The 21,789-nt window shown below is 50.2% G+C and overlaps 1 protein-coding gene across 1 annotated transcript; it reads left to right on the forward strand.

Moving 5' to 3' along the window:
* Positions 1-13,338: 13,338 nt before the first annotated feature.
* LOC142907602 (dual specificity tyrosine-phosphorylation-regulated kinase 2-like) lies at positions 13,339-16,516 on the forward strand. Its single transcript, XM_076057168.1, has 2 exons — positions 13,339-13,767; positions 15,478-16,516. The coding sequence occupies exons 1-2, from the start codon at positions 13,672-13,674 to the stop codon at positions 15,616-15,618; spliced, it is 237 nt and encodes a 78-aa protein (XP_075913283.1). The 5' UTR covers positions 13,339-13,671; the 3' UTR covers positions 15,619-16,516.
* The last annotated feature ends 5,273 nt before the right edge of the window (positions 16,517-21,789 follow it).

A 21,789-nucleotide genomic window follows, 5' to 3' on the forward strand; every position in this document is an offset into this window, starting at 1 on the left:
CCGTGTTGTGGGTTCGTGGTGCGGATGGTGGGTTCCTGGTGGGGGGATGTGGGAGACACCCAGAGAACCACAAAGATGCATAGAGACCCATATAAATACAGAGAGAATCGTAAAGACAAAGACCCATAGAAATACATACAGACCCATAGAGACACACAGATCCATAGATATACATAGAGACCCATAGAGACCCATAGAGACCCACAGAGACCCACAGACACCCAGAGAGACACACACAGAGACCCACAGACTCACCACACACAGAATCACCACACACAGAGACCCACAGACTCACCTCACACAGATACACACAGACACCCACAGACTCACCACACACAGACTCACACAGAGACCCACAGACTCACCTCACACAGAGACCCACAGACTCACCACACATAGACACCCACAAACTCACCTCACACAGACACAAACAGAGACCCACAGACTCACCTCACACAGACACCCACAAACTGACCTCAAACAGAGACCCACAGACTCACCACATACAGACACACAGAGAGAACCACAGCCTCACCACACACAGAGACCCACAAACTCACCACACACAGACCCACAGACTCACCTCACAAAGACACACACAGACTCACCATGCACAGACACCCACAGAGACCCACAGACTCACCACCAACAGACACACACAAAGACCCACAGACTCGCCACACACAGACCCACAGACTCACCACACACAGAGATCCATAAACTCACCTTACACAGACACCCACAAACTCACCTCACACAGACACACACAGACTCACCACACACAGAGACCCACAGACTCATCTCACACAGACACCCACAGACTCACCTCACACAGACACACACAGAAACCCACAGACTAACCACACACAGAGACCCACAAACTCACCTCACACAGATACACACAGACACCCAGACTCACCACACACAGACTCACACAGAGACCCACAGACTCACCTCACACGAGACCCACAGACTCACCACACATAGACACCCACAAACTCACCTCACACAGACACAAACAGAGACCCACAGACTCACCTCACACAGACACCCACAAACTCACCTCAAACAGAGACCCACAAACTCACCACACACAGCCACACACAGAGATCCACAAACTCACCACACACAGACCCACAGACTCACCTCACAAAGACACACACAGACTCACCATGCACAGACACCCACATAGACCCACAGACTCACCACCAACAGACACACACAGAGACCCACAGACTCGCCACACACAGACCCACAGACTCACCACACACAGAGATCCATAAACTCACCTTACACAGACACCCACAAACTCACCTCACACAGACACACACAGACTCACCACACACAGAGACCAACAGACTCACCTCACACAGACACCCACAGACTCACCTCACACAGACACACACAGAGACCCATAGACTAACTACACACAGAGACCCACAAACTCACCTCACACAGACACCCACAGACTCACCTAACACAGACACACACAGACTCACCTCAAACAGACACACACACAGACCCACAGACTCACAACACTCACCTCACACAGACACCCACAAACTCACCTCACACAGACACACACAGACTCACCACACACAGAGACCCACAGACTCACCTCACATAGACACACACAGAGACCCACAGACTCACCTCACACAGACACACACAGACTCACCTCACACAGAGACCCACAGACTCACCTCACACAGACACACACAGAGACTCACAGACTCACCTCACACAGACACACACAGAGACCCACAGACTCACCACACACAGACACACACAGACTCACCACACACAGAGACCCACAGATTCACCTCACATAGACACACAGAGACCCACAGACTCACCTCACACAGACACACACAGACTCACCTCACACAGAGACCCACAGACTCACGTCACACAGACACACACAGAGACTCACAGACTCACCTCACACAGACACACACAGAGACCCACAGACTCACCACACACAGACACACAAAGAGACACACAGACTCACCTCACACAGAGACCCACAGACTCACATTGACACCCACAGACTCACCTCACACAAAGCCCCGTGTCGACATCTTCAGGCTGAGCCAACCTCGAGGAGGCCCAGGCAGGGTTCAGATTTTTCCCGCCATCGCCGCCATTCGCCCCGACCGGAAGCGGAAGTAGAAGATGGGGGTGGAGGTGGGTGGCGCCCAAAGAGGCGGGGCGGGAGGCAGCTTCTGGAGGCGTGGCATCGCACTCTCACGTCACTCGGAGGGGCGTGGCTGAAGGGGGCGTGGTAACGTCCCTCGCACTGTGACAGCACCGGTGACATCGCAATCACCACGTGCTTCCTCAGAGTACGAGATGGGCATGAAGGAGACGGCAGCTTTTTAAACTTCAGCTGCTTCAGCTTCATCATCGTCGCCTTTCGAACAACTTCTGCTGAAGCTATCCGAGCGAAACAATTGACGAGGTGAGTTTTGTGGGTTCCTGGTGAGTTTGTGGGTCCGTGTTGTGGGTTCTTGGTAAGTGTGTGGGTCCTTGTTGTGGGATTGTGGAGAGTGTGTGGGTCCGTGGTGAGGATGTGGGTGCGTGGTGAGTGTGTGGATCCGTGTTGTGAGTTCGTGGTGCGGATGGTGGGTTCTTGGTGGGGGGATGTGGGAGACACACAGAGAACCACAAAGATGCATAGAGACCCATATAAATAGACAGAGAAACGTTAAGACAAAGACCCATAGAAATACATACAGACCCATAGAGACCCAGAGAGACCCACAGAGACCCACAGACACCCAGAGAGACACACACAGAGACCCACAAAGATACAGAGACCCAAATACTAAACTGAACGATATACATTTTACCAGGTAAGGAGCTACGTAGCGCTGGCTATTACAAACGAAAGAAGCTCAACCAAGTGGCTGATAACATTATCATCATCGTGTGGACACCCACAGAGACTCAGACTCACCATACAGAGACCCACACACTCACCACACAGTGACCCACAGATTCAACACACAGACCCACACACTCACCACAGAGACCCACAGACTCATCACACACAGACACACACAGACACCCACAGACTCACCTCACACAGAGCCACGTGTCGGCATCTTTGGGCTGAGTCGACCTCGAGGAGGCCCAGACAGGGTTCAGATTTTTCCCGCCATCGCCGTCATTTGCCCCGACCGGAAGTGGAAGTAGAAGCTGGGGGTGGAGGTGGGGTTCGCCCAAAGAGGAGGGGTGGGAGGCGGCTTCCGGGGGAGTGGCCTCGCACTGCACGTCACTAGGAGGGGCGTTGCTGAAGGGTGTTGTATATGCCCCCCTTTCCATCTTAATATTAACAAGTATTTTTTCAATACATATAGATACGTATTTATATTGTTTCTTTTAATTTTAATAATGAATAAAAACACCAAACCAGGCCTCAGCATGGCATGTGGAGGTCATATTTACCTTGACCCACTAACACGATGTTTACGTTCAGAGCCCTCCCAGGGTCAGAGGGAGCAGATAGAAAGCAGAGCGCAGCGGATTGCAAGGGGCTGACGTAAACACAAAGCCAGGGTCACTGGGAGGTTGCGTTAGCCTAGATCTAGTTAAGTCAAAAAAGCTAATTGGTTCTGCATTACTATTAAAGTAACTTAAAGTCGGAATTTAACGACAGGGTAGGCTAAAGTTATTGATCTTCACACCCACTTCAATTGAACCCTGCCACAAGCTACGTCAATGTAACCATCACCCGTCTATTAATTTAATATGAAATGTATTTACATATTTTATTAATTTCTATACGACTTGACCCGAAGCCTAACAATCAGGTTTTCCTAAGTCAACATGAATGCTCTAATCCACCCATACGCAAATAATAAGCCGGGTTAAAGTAAGAGTAGAGAGGAAAAGAAATGCAAGCGCACAGCAAAACTGCAACATAAGCAAAAGGCGATGTTAAACCCAGGGTCGGAGAGAAAGGAAGATCCCGGCCGTCTTTGTATCCCCGCAGCGCGGGGTAGGAGTGTGTATACGCTCGGGGAAACACGAGTCAAACACCACAACGGGAAGCTGACCCAGACCTTGGATTAATACAGAATCATAACTGTGGAACTCTGATGAAATGAAATGTTAACTTAAAACTTTTTAACCATTTCTTTGTGCGTCGGTGAAAGTCGGAGGGAATATTGCCCCTCCCTCCAGGTTGTGCACTCAGACAGAGAGGCGCCTTCGAGACAATTTATAACATTTGATTGTTTTACTTGTGGGTTTTATGATAGGAGTATGACAACGGAATATACCGTGGGTGATCCACACAAGGACACACACTGACATACATACGGACACACACACGGACGCAGATACATACGGACAAATCCTGACACAGCAAAAATCGAAAGAAACCCCGCCTTGTGGGCAGAATCCGAGTGAAGGGATTTTTGGGCATAAAAAGAGGATCCTGAGCATTGAAACCTCAGTTCGACCGGGGGGGGGGGTCGGCTCACCAGAGTTCGACCGGGGGGTCGACTCTCATGAGACAGTTCGACTCGGAGGTCGGAACTCGGGGAGTTCGACCAGGGGGGTCGGAACTCGGGGCAGTTCGATACGCGAGAGAGTTCGACCAGTGGGTCGGCTCAGGAGCAGTTCAAATCGAGAACGAGAGCAACAGGTCGCCAGCCGGCGAGCTGCAGAGCAAGGGGCGGCGAGCAGACGCCAAAGTGGCCCCGTTGCTACCCACTGACGTTGGCAAGACTCGCAAGGTAGTGAGGCACCACCGAGTGTGATTTTAAAAGAGCTGAAAGAAAGAGTATTGCTGAAAGTTTATTCTACATTGAGTCCAGCTGCACAGCGACCAATGCACCAAGCAAGAGCTTCTGCAAACCAGAGCAAGAGCACGTGCAACTTGAGTCATCCAGCAGTGGAGAAAAACCTGCTTTCAGCAAACCAGCAACGAGCACGTTCGAGTTCTCCACCCAGAGAGAGGGAGCGTGCCGATGCAGCTCATCCAGCAGCGGAGAGAAACTGCTGTCAGCGAACCAGCACGAGCGTGATCGCGCAGCTCATCCAGCAGTGGAGAGAGGTGGCCACTGAGCAGCACTGAGAGCGATCAAGCAACTCTCCCCCGTGGACAGAGGCTGGCTGCTGTGTGGAGGAGGGAAGGCCGATACGTATGATGCACAACCCCCACTCACCCTGACCGCTCTAAAGGGAGCGAGTATCCCTTTCATACAAGGGACACGTTGACGTATGTTAACGCAAGAAGACCAACCACACTCACATTACCCTAAAAAGAGAACTCAACGATACGATGATGTGCTATGCCCCACTACACGACCAATCTGACGTTCGCTGGACCTAAAGACTCAACTCCAAACAATGACTACTCCACACAATTCATGACACAGAAAAACACACTCAAGTCCGTGAACCATCTGGCCGTGTGATAACAGTCCGTCGTTTATAAGTATATTCGTAATTTTCCTCTTTAATATTTTGTTTTGGACTGTACTTCTAATCGCAAAAGTTACCAACCAATCCATCAATACGAATTAACCCTTGGCACCTTCGCCATGGAGCTACGCTCCCTGGGAGGAATCGTGCTAAACCGATTTTCTGATCATACAATCTTATTCACGGATTAATTAATCTCCCGTGAGATAACACGTTCCGCCGCATACCCTCACACTAAGCCATTTCGGTAATCTTATAATCTGTCCGGTGGATCTGTTGTTACATTTATGCCTTTGGAAATAATAACTGTTTGATTGTCTTTTTATATGAATACCGTTGCATGTTAATCAATCGCCTGTGATAATGTGCTGACCATTTCAAGTATAATGATCGCTCATATTATAATGTATAAGCTTTTGTGTAGCATAGCATTGGCATGTTCTGACTCTCTCTCTCACTAACAGCAATCGTTTTATGCGGGGTCCATGTGTTATCAAAGTGAAATCGTACAGTCGTGGATGATACTGTCTTGATACCGTGTGGATACCATGCTGAAGTTCCGAGATTGAGAGTTCACATACATATTATAGTTAAGGTTTAATTAAAAATAAATTGATTAATACAGTTGTGGTCGTGTGATTCTTTCCTGAAATTTTTGCATAAGATCTGTATCCTGCGATGAGATATGAACTCGGGAACCTAAACTATAAACACACCAATCCACACTCATTAAACTTTAAAGCAAATGATATGAACTTGGGACCTAAAATATGAACACTCGGGGAGTGTTAAAGCGAGAATCATTGTATTATGCTGATCAATAATACGAAGTTAGACGAGGCCGAATTGACACTAGCGTAACTGCAAACGATTGATTGCGTTATCCTGATTGATAACCCCAGTACGAGACGGGCATGAAGGAGACGGCAGCTTCTTAAACTTCAGCTGCTTCAGCTTCATCATCGTCGCCTTTCGAACAACTTCTGCTGAAGCCATCCGAGCGAAACTATTGACGAGGTGAGTTGTGTAGCTTCCCGGTGAGTGTGTGGGTCCGTGTTGTGGACTCGTGGTGAGTGTGTGGGTCCGTGTCGTGTGGGTTCGTGGTGAGTGTGTGGGTCCGTGTTGTGTTATGGATTCGTGGTGAGTGTATGGGTCTGTGTTGTGGGTTCGTGGTGAGTGTGTGGGTCCGTGTTGTGAATTCTAGATTTGAAGCTTTCGTGACTGCAAGGATTGAATTTGTTGTTGTTGTTTATACTTTTACGTGACTTTACCGAATAGAACCAAAGAGTATGGATCCGTGTTGTGAGTTGGTGTTGAGCGTGTGGGTCTGTGTTGTGGGTTTGTGGTGAGTGTGTGGGTCCATGTTGTGGGTTCGTGGTGAGTGTGTGGGTCCGTGACCCATAGAGATACATAGAGATAAATAGAGACCCATAGAGACACATAAAGAAGCACAGAGATACATAGTGACCCATAAAGATACATAGTGATACATAGAGACCAACAGAGATACATAGAGACCCATCGCAATACACAGAGAACAATAGAGATATATAGAAACCCATAGAGATACAAAGTGACCCATTGAGACACACAGAGACCAATAGAGCTATATAGAAACCCATAGAGATACAAAGTGACCCATAGAGACACACAGAGACCCATAGAGATACGTAGAGATCGATAGATATACATAGAGACAGATAGAGATACATAGAGACCCATAGCAATACACAGAGAACCATAGTGATACATAGAGCCCCATAGAGATACACAGAGACCCATATAAAACACAGAGACCTAGAGTGATACATAGAGAACCATAGTGATACATAGAGACCCATAGAGATAGACAGAGAACGATAGAGATACGTAGAGACCCATAGTGATACATAGAGACCCATAGAGATACATAGAGACCCATTGAGACACATAGAGACCCATAGCAATACACAGAGAACCAAAGAGATACATAGGGACCCATAGAGCCACACCGACCCATAGTAATACAAAGAGACCGATAGAGATATGTAGAGACGGACAGAGATACATAGAGACTCATAGTGATACATAGAGACACACAGAGACCCAGAGTGATACACAGAAAACCATAGAGAAACATAGAGACCCATAGATGCACATAGAGACCCATAGAGATACATAGTGACCCATAGAGACACACAGAGACCCAGAGTGATATACAGAGAACCAGAAAAACATAGAGACCGACAAGGACACATAGAGGCCCATAGAGATACATAGTGACCCATAGAGACACACAGAGACCCATAGAGATACGTAGAGATCGATAGATATACATAGAGACACATAGAGATACATAGAGACCCATAGCAATACACAGAGAACCATAGTGATACATAGAGACCCATAGAGATACACAGAGACCCATAAAAAACACACAGAGACCTAGAGTGATACATAGAGAACCATAGTGATACATAGTGACCCATAGAGACACACAGAGACCCATAGTGATACATAGAGACACATAGAGATACACAGAGACCCATAGAGCAACATAGAGACCGACAGGGACACATAGAGACCCATAGATACACATAGAGACCAATAGAAACACACAGAGATCCAGAGATACACAGAGAACAATAGAGATATATAGAAACCCATAGAGATACAAAGTGACCCATTGAGACACACAGAGACCCATAGTGATACATAGAGACCCATAGAGATATGTAGAGACCCACAGAGATACAGATAGACCCATAGAGATACACAGAGACCCATTAATACCCAAAGAGACCCAAAGAGAACCAAAGTGATAGAGACCGAATGAGACACAGAGAGATCCAGAGATACACAGAGACCCATAGTGATACATAGAAACCTATACGGACACACAGAGACCCATAGTGATACATAAAGACCCATAGAGAAATACAGAGGCCCATAGATATAGAGACCGATAGAGACACACAAAGATCTATCGATACAAAGAGACACATACAGACACAAAGAGACGCATAGAGATACAAAGAGAATCATGGACTCCAAAAGGGATACATAGAGTCCGACAGAGACACATTGAGTCTGACAGGGACCTATAGATATATATGGTGACCCATACAGACACATAGAGACCAATAGTAAACATAGTGACCCATAGAGACCCATACAAATACATACAGACCGATAGAGACATACAGAAATCCATAGACACACAGAGACACATAAAGACACATAGAGACCCATACAGATACAAAGAGACACATAGAGACACACAGAGACCCATAGTGATACATAGAGACCCATAGAGATACGTAGAGACCTACAGGGATACATAGAGACCCATAGAGATACACAGAGATCCATAGAGATCCATAGAGACCCATAAAGACACACAAAAATCCAGAGATACACAGAGACCAATAGAGCTATATAGAAACCCATAGAGATACAAAGTGACCCATAGAGACACACAGAGACCCATAGTGATACGTAGAGACTCATAGTGATACATAGAGACCCATAGAGATATGTAGAGACCCACAGAGATACATATAGACCCATAGAGATACACAGAGACCCATTAATACCCAAAGAGACCCAAAGAGAACCAAAGTGATACAGAGACCGAATGAGACACAGAGAGATCCAGAGATACACAGAGACCATTAGTGATACATAGAAACCTATAGGGACACACAGAGACCCATAGTGATACATAAAGACCCATAGAGAAATACAGAGGCCCATAGAGATAGAGACCGATAGAGACACACAAAGATCCATAGATACAAAGAGACACATAGAGACACACAGAGACGCATAGAGATACAAAGAGAATCATGGACTCCAAAAGGGATACATAGAGTCCGACAGGGACACATTGAGTCTGACAGGGACCTATAGATATATATGGTGACCCATACAGACACATAGAGACCAATAGTAAACATAGTGACCCATAGAGACCCATACAAATACATACAGACCGATAGAGACACACAGAAACCCACAGACACACAGAGACACATAAAGATACACAGAGACCCATACAGATACAAAAAGACACATAGAGACACACAGAGACCCATAGTGATACAGAGAGACACATAGAGATACACAGAGATCCATAGAGATCCATAGAGACCCATAAAGACACACAAAGATCCAGAGATACACAGAGACCAATAGAGATATATAGAAACCCATAGAGATACAAAGTGACGCATAGAGACACACAGAGACCCATAGTGATACATAGAGACCCATAGTGATACATAGAGACCCATAGAGATACACAGGGACCCATAAATACCCATAGAGACCCAAAGAGAACCATAGTGATACAGAGACCGAATGAGACACAGAGAGATACACAGAGACACATAGAGATACATAGAAACCCATAGGGACACAGAGAGACCCATAGTGATACATAGAGACCCATACAGATACATAGAGATCGATAGAGACACAGAGATCTAGAGATAGACCCATAGACATACACATAGACCGATAGAGAAACACAGAGGCCCCATAGTGATACATAAAGACCCATAGAGATACATAGAAACCTAAAGTGAGACATAGAGACCCATAGAGATACATATAGATCAATAGAGAGACACAAAGATCCATAGATACACAGAGACACACAGAGACCCATAGGGATACAAAGAGATTCATGGAGTCCGACAGGGACACATAGAGTCCGACAGGGACCTATATAGATACATAGTGACCCATAGAGACACACAGAGATCCATATAGATGCATTGAGACCGATAGAGACAAACAGAGATCCAGGGATACACAGAGACCCATAGATACACACAGAGATCCAGAGACACAAAGAGACCCATAATGATACAAAGAGACCCATATAGATACATAGAGACTGACAGGGACACAAAGAGATCCATGGATACACAGAGACCCATAGATACACACAGAGATCCAGAGACACACAAGAGACCCATAGAGACCCAGAAGGTTACATAGAGACATATAGAAATACATAGAGACCAATAGAGACACACAGAGACCCATAGAGACACAGAAACCCATAGAGACACAGAGACCCTTAGAGACAAAGAGACCCATAGTCATACATAGAGACCCACAGAGACCCACAGACACCCAGAGAGACACACACAGAGAACCATAAAGATGCATAGAGACCCAAATACTAAACTAAACGATATAGATTTTCCAGGTAACGAGCTATGTAGCGCTGGCTATTACAAATGACAGAAGCTCAACCAAGTGGCTGATAACATCATCATCATCATGTGGAAATGTACACACACCCACAGAGACTCACCACACTGAAACCCACACACTCACCACAGAGACCCACAAACTCACCATACTAAGACCCACACACTCACCACACGGAGACCCACAGACTCACAACACAGACACAGAGAGACCCACACTCACCACACCAAGACCTGCAGATTCACAACACAGAGACCCACAAACTCACCTCACACAGAGACCCACATTCACATCACACAGACACCCACAGACTCACGACACCGAGAACCACAGACTCACCTCACACAGACACCCAAAGAATCACCACACACAGAAACCCACACACTCACCTCACACAGAGACCCACACACTCACCTCACACAGAGACCCACAGACTTCAACACACAGAGACCCACAGACTCACCACACACAGAGACTCACCTCACACAGACACACACAGACTCACCACACACAGAGACCCACAAACTCACCACACACAGACCCACAGACTCACCTCACACAGACACACCACACACAGACACACACAGACTCACCTCACACGGACACACACAGAGACCTACAAACTCACCACACACAGACTCACCTCACACAGAGACACACAGAGACTCACCTCACACAGACACACACAGACACACACAGACTCACCACACACAGACACACACAGACTCACCTCACACAGAGCCCCGTGTCGGCATCTTCAGGCTGAGCCGACCTTGAGGAGGCCCAGACAGAGTTCAGATTTTTCCCGCCATCGCCGCCATTCGCCCCGACCGGAAGCGGAAGTAGAAGCTGGGGGTGGAGGTGGCGGGCGCCCAAAGTTGGCGGGGCGGGAAGCGGCTTCCGGGGGCGTGGTCTCGCACCGCACGTCACTCGGAGGGGCGTGGCTGACAGCACCGGTGACGTCGCAACATCACGTGCTTCCTCACAGTTGGAGACGGTTTGTGAAGGAGACGGCTGCTTCTCAAATTTCAGCTGCTTAAGCTTCATCATCTTCGTCCAACTTCTGCTGAAGCCATCCGTGCCAAACCTTTGACGAGGTGAGTGTGTGGGCTCGTGGTGAGTGTGTGGGTCCGTGTTGTGGGCTCGTGGTGAGTGTGTGGGTCCGTGGTGAGTGTGTAGATCCATGTTGTGGGTTCGTGGTGAGTGTGTCGGTCCGTCTTGTGGGTTTGTGTTAAGTTTGTAGGTCCGTGTTGTGGGTTATTTGTGAGGCTGGGTCCGTGGTGAGGATGTGAGTCCATGTGAGTTTGTGGTGATAATGTTAGTCCGTGTTGTGAGTTCGTGGTGATGATGGGGGTTCGTGGTGAGGATGGTGGGTACCTGTTGGGGGGATGTGGGACAGTGGTGAGGATGTGAGTTCGTGTTGTGACTCTCTACACCATCTCCACCCCCCTTCCACCCCCCCACTCACAGCTTTCCACACAGAGACCTTGGGGACTGCTGCGTGAGCAAAGCCACTCTGAGCATCAGCACCATGGAGGTACGCATGGGCCCCTACACTCGACTTACTAACCCCACTAGCACTTACGAACACCACCCACACTTACGAACACCACCCGCACTTATAAACACCACCCACACTTACGAACGAGCTTCCATGAAATATATATTTGTTTAACATCGACTTACAACTCGCACTTGTGATCCGAACCGTGGAACGATCCTCCGCGAGATGTAGTGAGTGTTTGTGATGCCTGTACACTACTCTGTGGCACCACGGTGGCTATGAGATGTTAACAACCTCACTTGGTGTACAGGAGGTCGTGGGTTCGACCCCGACCCTGAGGCCTACTGTTTATTTGAAGTCTGTGTGTGTAGAGGAGCCTACTCCCAATATTGTTTTTGTGTATGTATGTGCGTGTAGACGAGCCAAGCTGGAGCGAGAAGGAGGGAGGGAGTGTCTGACAACACGTGGAGCGCGCTGTCAGCAGCCGGCACCGGCCCAATCCGCAGTAAATCACCTCGAGGTGAGAACAGCAGTGAGCAAACATGTCCATCGGAATGGGGGGAAGTCTCTACCGCCATTTTGCATCGGGGACTTCACAGTGGCCATGTTGCTTAGGGGACTTTATGGCAGCCATGTTGCACGGGTGACTTCATCGTTGCAATTTGGCATGGGGGATTTCACGGCAGCCATGTTGCATGGGGTGCATTACTATGGCCATGTTGCATGGGGGACGTCACTCTGGACATGTTACATTGGGGATTTCACGGTGGCCATGATGCATGGCAGTCTATAGGATGGTCACGTTGCATGAGGGATATCACAGCGGCCATGTTGCATGCGGGTTGTCATGGTGGCCATGTGACATGGGGGATGTCACGGCAGCAATGTTGCGTGAGGGATGTAACTTCGGCTATGTTGCAAAGGGGACTTTATTGCGGCCATGTTACATGAGGGCTGTCCTGATGGCCATGTTGCATGGGGGATGTCACGTCAGCCATATTGGATGGGGGTTGTCATGGTGGCCATGTTACATGGGTATACAGTATTTGGCTGCCGCGATATATTTCCACCTGATGAAGATGATGATGATATCAGCCACTTCGGTGGGGCTTTACCAGCCAAAATGAAAAAGTTATATATATACATATAGTTTAGTTTTACGATGGGTCCCTGTGGGTGTTTATTGTTCGATATGAGCATGGATCTCTGTGGGTCTCTATGGATCTATATAAGTATGGGTCTCTATGGGTCTCTATGGTTCGAGTCTTGTATGGGTCTCTATGGGTCTCTGTGGGTCTCTATGGTTCGATACGAGTTTGGGTTTCTGTGGGTCTCTGTGGGTCTGAGTTCAGTGATGAGTCTCCACGTGAAGATGATGATGAGGATGACGATGAAGCTCATTTTCTGGAATGTAAAAGAAACAGAAATAGTTGAAAGTTTAAGTTGTTGTTGCTGGCACGTGTGCAGAGATCCTGGATCTCTTTGGACCCCAGCTGAGCCATCGCCAGAAGCTGGAGCTGGCAGCCATGAAACAAGTATGGTTCTTCACTGTGGACAAGGTCGGCAAACCCTGGGGCGGCAGCAACGACAGCTACCACGACAAAAACAACAACTACATCCCTGTGAGGCTCACAGAGATACCCATAGAGACCCACAGAGCCACACATAGAGACACCCACAGAGACCCACAGAGACACCCATAGAGAACCACAGAGACCCAAAGAGACACCCACAGAGAGCCACAGAGACACCCATAGAGACCCACAGAGACCCACTCCTATTGAGACCCACAGAAGCACCCAAAGAGACACCATTAGACACCCACAGAGGTTTTTGTTGGGTTAGAAGGCATGAGTATAAATTTGTAACCTGCCACCACCACCAGACACAGACAGTCAGTTAAGGTTTTGTGTTACGGGTTTCTAGGGGTCTCTGTGGGTGTCTAAGGACCTGTGTGGGTCTTTTTTTGGTCTGGGTGTCTGTGGGTCTCTCTGAGTATCTCAAGATCTGGGTCTCTGTGTATTTGTTAAAGTTATTTCACGCCGTATGTAGCAAACTTTGGCTAATTCTCCCACAACGACGTCGGCCGCAGTGGCCAGGAGATGTTAACTCCCTCGCCTGGTATACAGAAGGTCGTGGGTTGGATACCGACCCTGACGCCTGCTGTATATTTGGAGTTTGCGTCTCTATCTCTCTCTCCGTGGTTGCGTGGATTTTTCTCCCGGTCCTACGTTTTCTTTCCTTCCACATTTATAATCAACGTCACCACACAGTGAGAGCAATTGGCTTCCGCTATACATTTCCACACGGTGGTAATGATAAGGCCACTTCGTTGAGCAATGATTTGAGATGGCCAGGTCGCTTTTGAACAAGAAGAGTTACATAGCAGCTCAGTGGGGGAGCCTTTAACAGCATAACAATAGGCTGCAGACTTTCTGGAAATGAAACACATACTGGTGGTGAACATGCAAACAACAACATGCTCTGATAATATGGCATTGCCTTTGAAACTGATTGGTCTACACCAGAGAGAACAGCCTTCTTTCGGGCCTAGTCTCAATACCTGGGTCTCACCACCAGTTGTTCGCCACCAGTGTCTCACTACCAGTATCTCATTACCTGTATCTCAATACCTGTCTCACCACCAGTGTATCACAACCTGTGTCTCACCACCAGTGTCTCGCCACCAGCGTCGCACTACCAGCGTCTCACAACCAGCATCTCACAACCTGTGTCTCACCACCAGTGTCTCACCACCAGTGTCTCACCACCAGTGTCTCACCACCAGTGTCTCATTACCTGTATCTCACTACCTGTCTCACCACCAGTGTCTCACCACCAGTGTCTCACCACCAGTGTCTCACCACCAGTGTCTCACTACCCAGTGTTAGATGGATAAACGCAAAAAGGCGAACAACTCCCCCAAGTTTTAACGCAATTCGGTATTCTTGGGTCTTTCAGTAAATTAACGTACTCTAGATAGTTTCAAAGAAAATAAAAAAAAATAACAGGAAGACGACCGCTCACGTTGCGATCGAAACGTCGTAGTTTTATGTTATTTTTTTATTATTTTCTTTGAACCTATCTACGTGACTTTACCGAAAGACCCAATAATATGAATTCCTGCAGTCACAAAAGCTTTAAGTCAAGCATTCGGCAGTTTAACGAACCATTTATACATTTCCGCGATCTAACACCCAAGCAAAAATAAACCTCCGTGGTGGAAAATGGCGGTTTTGGAAGCCCCGACTGCTGCTGCCACCACCGAGCGTTAGGCGCTCCGATTGCGACGCCTCTGAGTACCGGCCCCCGCCTCTTCCTCCGCCTCCTAGTTCCGCAACGAACAGCTCAACTACCGCTATGAGGTGCAGAAGATGATCGGCGAGGGAGGCCAGGGCCTGGTGCTGCAGTGCCGCGACCACAAAACCAAAACGCTCGTGGCCGTCAAGATGCTGTCGCTGCCCTTGTGGTGAGTCAGAGGGCTTTCCGCGGTGGCCCCCACTCTCGGAAAATAATCATCAATGATTGGAGTTAAAGCTGTGAAACTGCCACTAACTATGGACTCGCTGACAAAATACTAACTGCCGCAAAACTTCTGCTAACTATAAACTAACAAAATACTAACTGCCGTAAAACTACTGCTAAATATGAACAAACTAAAAAAATACTGCCATAAAACTGCTGCTAAATAGGAACCAACAAATGTTTAACTGTCGTAAAACTTACTGCTAACTATGAACTAACTCACCAAATAATAACCTGCCGTGAGACGACTGCTATGAACTAAAGTTAACTTTCGAAATAATAACTACCGTGCAACTATTGCTAACTCTAAACTAAAAACTAACAGACCCAGAGAGACCCACAGAGACCCATAGAGACCAACAAAGACACCCAGACCCTGAGAGACCCACAGAGGCCCACAGCAACACCCAGACCCTGAGAGACCCACAGAGACACCCACAGCGACACCCAGACCGTTAGAAATACACAGAGACACCCAGACCCTTAGAGACCCAAGAGACACCCATACAAATAGAGACCCTTAGAGAACCACATAAATACCCAGACCCATAGACACCCACAGATATCCACAGAGTAACCCACAGAGACACCCACAGAGACACTCACAGAGACCCATAGATCCACCCACGGAGACCCCCACAGAGCCCCCACAGAGTCACCCACAGAGACCCCCACACAGACCCCACAGAGACCCCCACAGAGTCACCCACAGAGACTCCCACAGGGTCACCTACAGAGACCCCCAAAGAGACCCCCACAGAGTCACCCACAGAGACCCCCACAGGGTCGCCTACAGAGACCCCCACAGAGACCCCCACAGAGACCCCCACAGTCACCCACATAGACCCCCACAGATTCACCCACAGAGACCCCGACAGAGACCCCCACAGAGACCCCCACAGAGACACCCACAGAGACCCCCACAGCCACCCACAGAGACCCCCACAGAGTCACCCACAGAGACCCCCACACAGACCCCCACAGAGACCCCTACAGAGACCCCCACAGGGACCCCCACAGAGACACCCACAGAGACCCCCACAGTCACCCACAGAGACCCAAACAGTCACCCACAGAGACCCCCACAGAGTCACCCACAGAGTCAACGACAAAGACCCCCACAGAGACCCCCACAGAGACCCCCACAGAGACCCCCACAGAGTCACCCACACAGAGTCACCCACACAGAGTCACCCACAGAGTCACCCACACAGAGTCACCCACACAGAGACACCCACAGAGTCACCCACAGAGTCACCCACACAGAGTCACCCACAGAGACACCCACACAAAGACACCCACACAGTTACCCACAGAGTCACGCACAGAGACCCTCAGAGTCACCCACAGAATCACCCTCACAGAGTCACCCACAGAGACACCCACACAGAGTCACCCACATAGTCACCCACAGAGACACCCATGCAGAGTCACCCATACAGAGTCACCCAGAGAGTAACCTACACAGAGACCCTCAGAGTCACCCACACAGAGTCACCCACACAGAGACACCCACACAGAGTCACCCACACAGTCACCCACACAGAGTCCCCCACAGAGACACCCACACAGAGTCACCCACACAGAGTCACCCACACAGTCACTCACACAGAGACACCCACACAGAGTCACCCACACAGAGACACCCACACAGAGTCACCCACACAGAGTCACCCACACAGAGTCACCCACACAGAATCACCCACAGAGTCACCCACACAGCGACACCCACACAGAGTCATCCACACAGAGAAACCCACACAGAGTCACCCACACAAAATCACCCACACAGAAACACCCACACAGAGTCACCCACACAGAGTCACCCACACAAAATCACCCACACAGAGACCCTCACAGAGTCACCCACAGAGTCACTCACACAGAGTCACCCACAGAGACCCCCACACAGAGTCACCCACACATAGTCACCCACACATAGTCACCCACACAGAGTCACCCACACAGAGTCACCCACACAGACTCACGCACAGAGAAACCCACACAGAGTCACCCACACAGAGTCACCCACACAGAGACACCCATACAGAGTCACCCACACAGAGACACCCACACAGAGACACCCACACAGAGTCATCCACAGAGACAACCACACAGAGTCACCCACACAGAGACACCCACAGAGTCACCCACAGAGTCACCCACACAGAGTCACCCACAGAGACACCCTCACAGAGTCACCCACAGAGACACCCACACAGAGTCACCCACACAGTCACCCACAGAGACACCCACGCAGAGTCACCCATACAGAGTCACCCAGAGAGTAACCTACACAGAGACCCTCAGAGTCACCCACACAGAGTCACCCACACAGAGACACCCACACAGAGTCACCCACACAGTCACCCACACAGAGTCCCCCACAGAGACACCCACAGAGACACCCACACAGAGTCACCCACACAGAGTCACCCACACAGAGTCACCCACACAGAGACACCCACACAGAGTCACCCACACAGAGTCACCCACACAGAGTCACCCACACAGAGTCACCCACACAGAATCACCCACAGAGTCACCCACACAGAGACACCCACACAGAGTCATCCACACAGAGAAACCCACACAGAGTCACCCACACAGAGTTACCCACAGAGACCCCACACAGAGTCACCCACACATAGTCACCCACACAGAGTCACCCACACAGACTCACGCACAGAGAAACCCACACAGAGTCAATCACACAGAGTCACCCACACAGAGTCACCCACACAGAGCCACCCACGCAGAGTCACACCCACAGAGTCACCCACACAGAGTCACCCACACTGAGTCACCCACACGGAGTCACCCACACAGAGTCACCCACACAGAGTCACCCACACAGAGTCACCCACACAGAGTCATCCACAGAGACACCCACACAGAGTCACCCACACAGAGACACCCACACAGAGTCACCCACACAGAGTCACCCACACAGAGTGACCCACACAGAGACACCCATACAGAGTCACCCAGACAGAGACACCCACACAGAGACACCCACACAGAGTCATCCACAGAGTCACCCACACAGAGTCACCCAAACAGTCACCCACAGAGACCCCCACAGAGACATCCACAGAGACCCCCACAGAGACCCCCACAGAGTCACCCACACAGAGTCACCCACACAGAGTCACCCACAGAGTCACCCACACAGAGACACCCAAACAGTCACCCACAGAGACCCCCACAGAGACATCCACAGAGACCCCCACAGAGACCCCCACAGAGTCACCCACACAGAGTCACCCACACAGAGTCACCCACAGAGACACCCACACAGAGACACCCACCCAGAGTCACCCACAGAGTCACGCACAGAGACCCTCACAGAGTCACCCACAGATTCACCCTCACAGAGTCACCCACAGAGACACCCACACAGAGTCACCCACACAGTCACCCACAGAGACACCCACGCAGAGTCACCCATACAGATTCACCCAGAGAGTAACCTACACAGAGACCCTCAGAGTCACCCACACAGAGTCACCCACACAGAGTCACCCACACAGAGTCACCCACACAGAGACACCCACACAGAGTCACCCACACAGAGTCCCCCACAGAGACACCCACAGAGACACCCGCACAGAGTCACCCACACAGAGTCACCCACACAGAGTCACCCACACAGAGACACCCACACAGAGTCACCCACACAGAGACACCCACACAGAGTCACCCACACAGAGTCACCCACACAGCATCACCCACAGAGTCACCCACACAGAGACACCCACACAGAGTCATCCACAAAGAGAAACCCACACAGAGTCACCCACACAGAGTCACCCACACAAAATCACCCACACAGAAACACCCACACAGAGACCCTCACAGAGTCACCCACAGAGTCACCCACACAGAGTCACCCACAGAGACCCCCACACAGAGTCACCCACACATAGTCACCCACACAGAGTCACCCACACAGAGTCACCCACACAGACTCACGCACAAAGAAACCCACACAGAGTCAATCACACAGAGTCACCCACACAGAGTCACCCACACAGAGCCACCCACGCAGAGTCACACCCACAGAGTCACCCACACAGAGACACCCATGCAGAGTCACCCACACAGAGACACCCACACAGAGACACCCACACAGAGTCATCCACAGAGACACCCACACAGAGTCACCCACACAGAGTCACCCACACAGAGTCACCCACTCAGAGACACCCACAGAGTCACCCACACAGAGTCACCCACAGAGTCCCCCACACAGTCACCCACACTGAGTCACCCACACTGAGTCACCCACACAGAGTCACCCACACAGAGTCACCCACAGCGTCACCCACACAGAGTCATCCACAGAGACACCCACACAGAGTCACCCACACAGAGACACCCACACAGAGTCACCCACACAGAGTCACCCACACAGAGTCACCCACACAGAGACACCCATACAGAGTCACCCACACTTAGAGACACCCACACAGAGACACCAACACAGAGTCATCCACAGAGACACCCACACAGAGTCACCCACACAGAGTCACCCACACAGAGTCACCCACACAGAGACCCCCACACAGAGACCCTCACAGAGTCACCCTCACAGAGTCACCCACACAGAGTCACCCACACAGAGTCACCTCCACAGAGTCACCTCCACAGAGTCACCCACACAGAGTCACCCACACAGCGTAACCCACACAGCGTCACCCACACAGCGTCACCCACATAGAGACACCCACACAGAGTCACCCACAGCGTCACCCACACAGAGTCACCCACACAGAGTCACCCACACAGAGTCACCCACACAGAGACACCCACAGAGACCCCAACACAGAGTCACCCACACAGAGACCCTCACAGAGTCACCCAAAGAGTCACCCACACAGAGACACCCACACAAAGACACCTACAGAGTCACCCACACAGTGTCACCCACACAGAGTCACCCACACAGAGTCACCCACACAAAGTCACCCCCACAGAATCACCCACACAGAGTCACCCACACAGAGTCACCCACACAGAGTCACCCACACAAAGTCACCCACACATAGTCACCCACACAGAGTCACCCACACAAAGTCACCCCCACAGAATCACCCAGACAAAGTCACCCAGACAGAGTCACCCAGACAGAGTCACCCAGACAGAGACACCCACACACAGTCACCCACATAGTCACCCACACAGAGACACCCACAGAGTCACCCACACAGAGTCACCCACACAGAGACACCCACAGAGTCACCCACACAGAGTCCCCCACACAGACCCACCCACAGAGTCACCCACACAGAGACACCCACACAGAGTCACCCACACAGAGACACCCATACAGAGTCACCCACACAGAGACACCCACACAGAGACACCCACACAGAGTCATCCACAGAGACACCCACACAGAGTCACCCACACAGAGTCACCCACACAGAGTCACCCACACAGAGTCATCCACAGAGACACCCACACAGAGTCACCCACACAGAGTCACCCACACAGAGTCACCCACACAGAGACCCCCACACAGAGACCCTCACAGAGTCACCCTCACAGAGTCACCCACACAGAGTCACCCACACAGAGTCACCTCCACAGAGTCACCTCCACAGAGTCACCCACACAGCGTCACCCACACAGCGTCACCCACACAGCGTCACCCACATAGAGACACCCACACAGAGTCACCCACAGCGTCACCCACACAGAGTCACCCACACAGAGTCACCCACACAGAGTCACCCACACAGAGACACCCACAGAGACCCCAACACAGAGTCACCCACACAGAGACCCTCACAGAGTCACCCAAAGAGTCACCCACACAGAGCCACCCACACAGAGACACCTACAGAGTCACCCACACAGTGTCACCCACACAGAGTCACCCACACAGAGTCACCCACACAAAGTCACCCCCACAGAATCACCCACACAGAGTCACCCACACAGAGTCACCCACACAGAGTCACCCACACAAAGTCACCCACACATAGTCACCCACACAGAGTCACCCACACAAAGTCACCCCCACAGAATCACCCAGACAAAGTCACCCAGACAGAGTCACCCAGACAGAGTCACCCAGACAGAGACACCCACACACAGTCACCCACATAGTC

The sequence above is a fragment of the Petromyzon marinus genome, chromosome 80 (genome assembly GCF_048934315.1).
Source record: "Petromyzon marinus isolate PM22_M1 ecotype Great Lakes invasive population chromosome 80, UKy_Petmar_22M1.pri1.0, whole genome shotgun sequence".
Taxonomy (NCBI): Eukaryota; Metazoa; Chordata; class Hyperoartia; order Petromyzontiformes; family Petromyzontidae; genus Petromyzon; species Petromyzon marinus.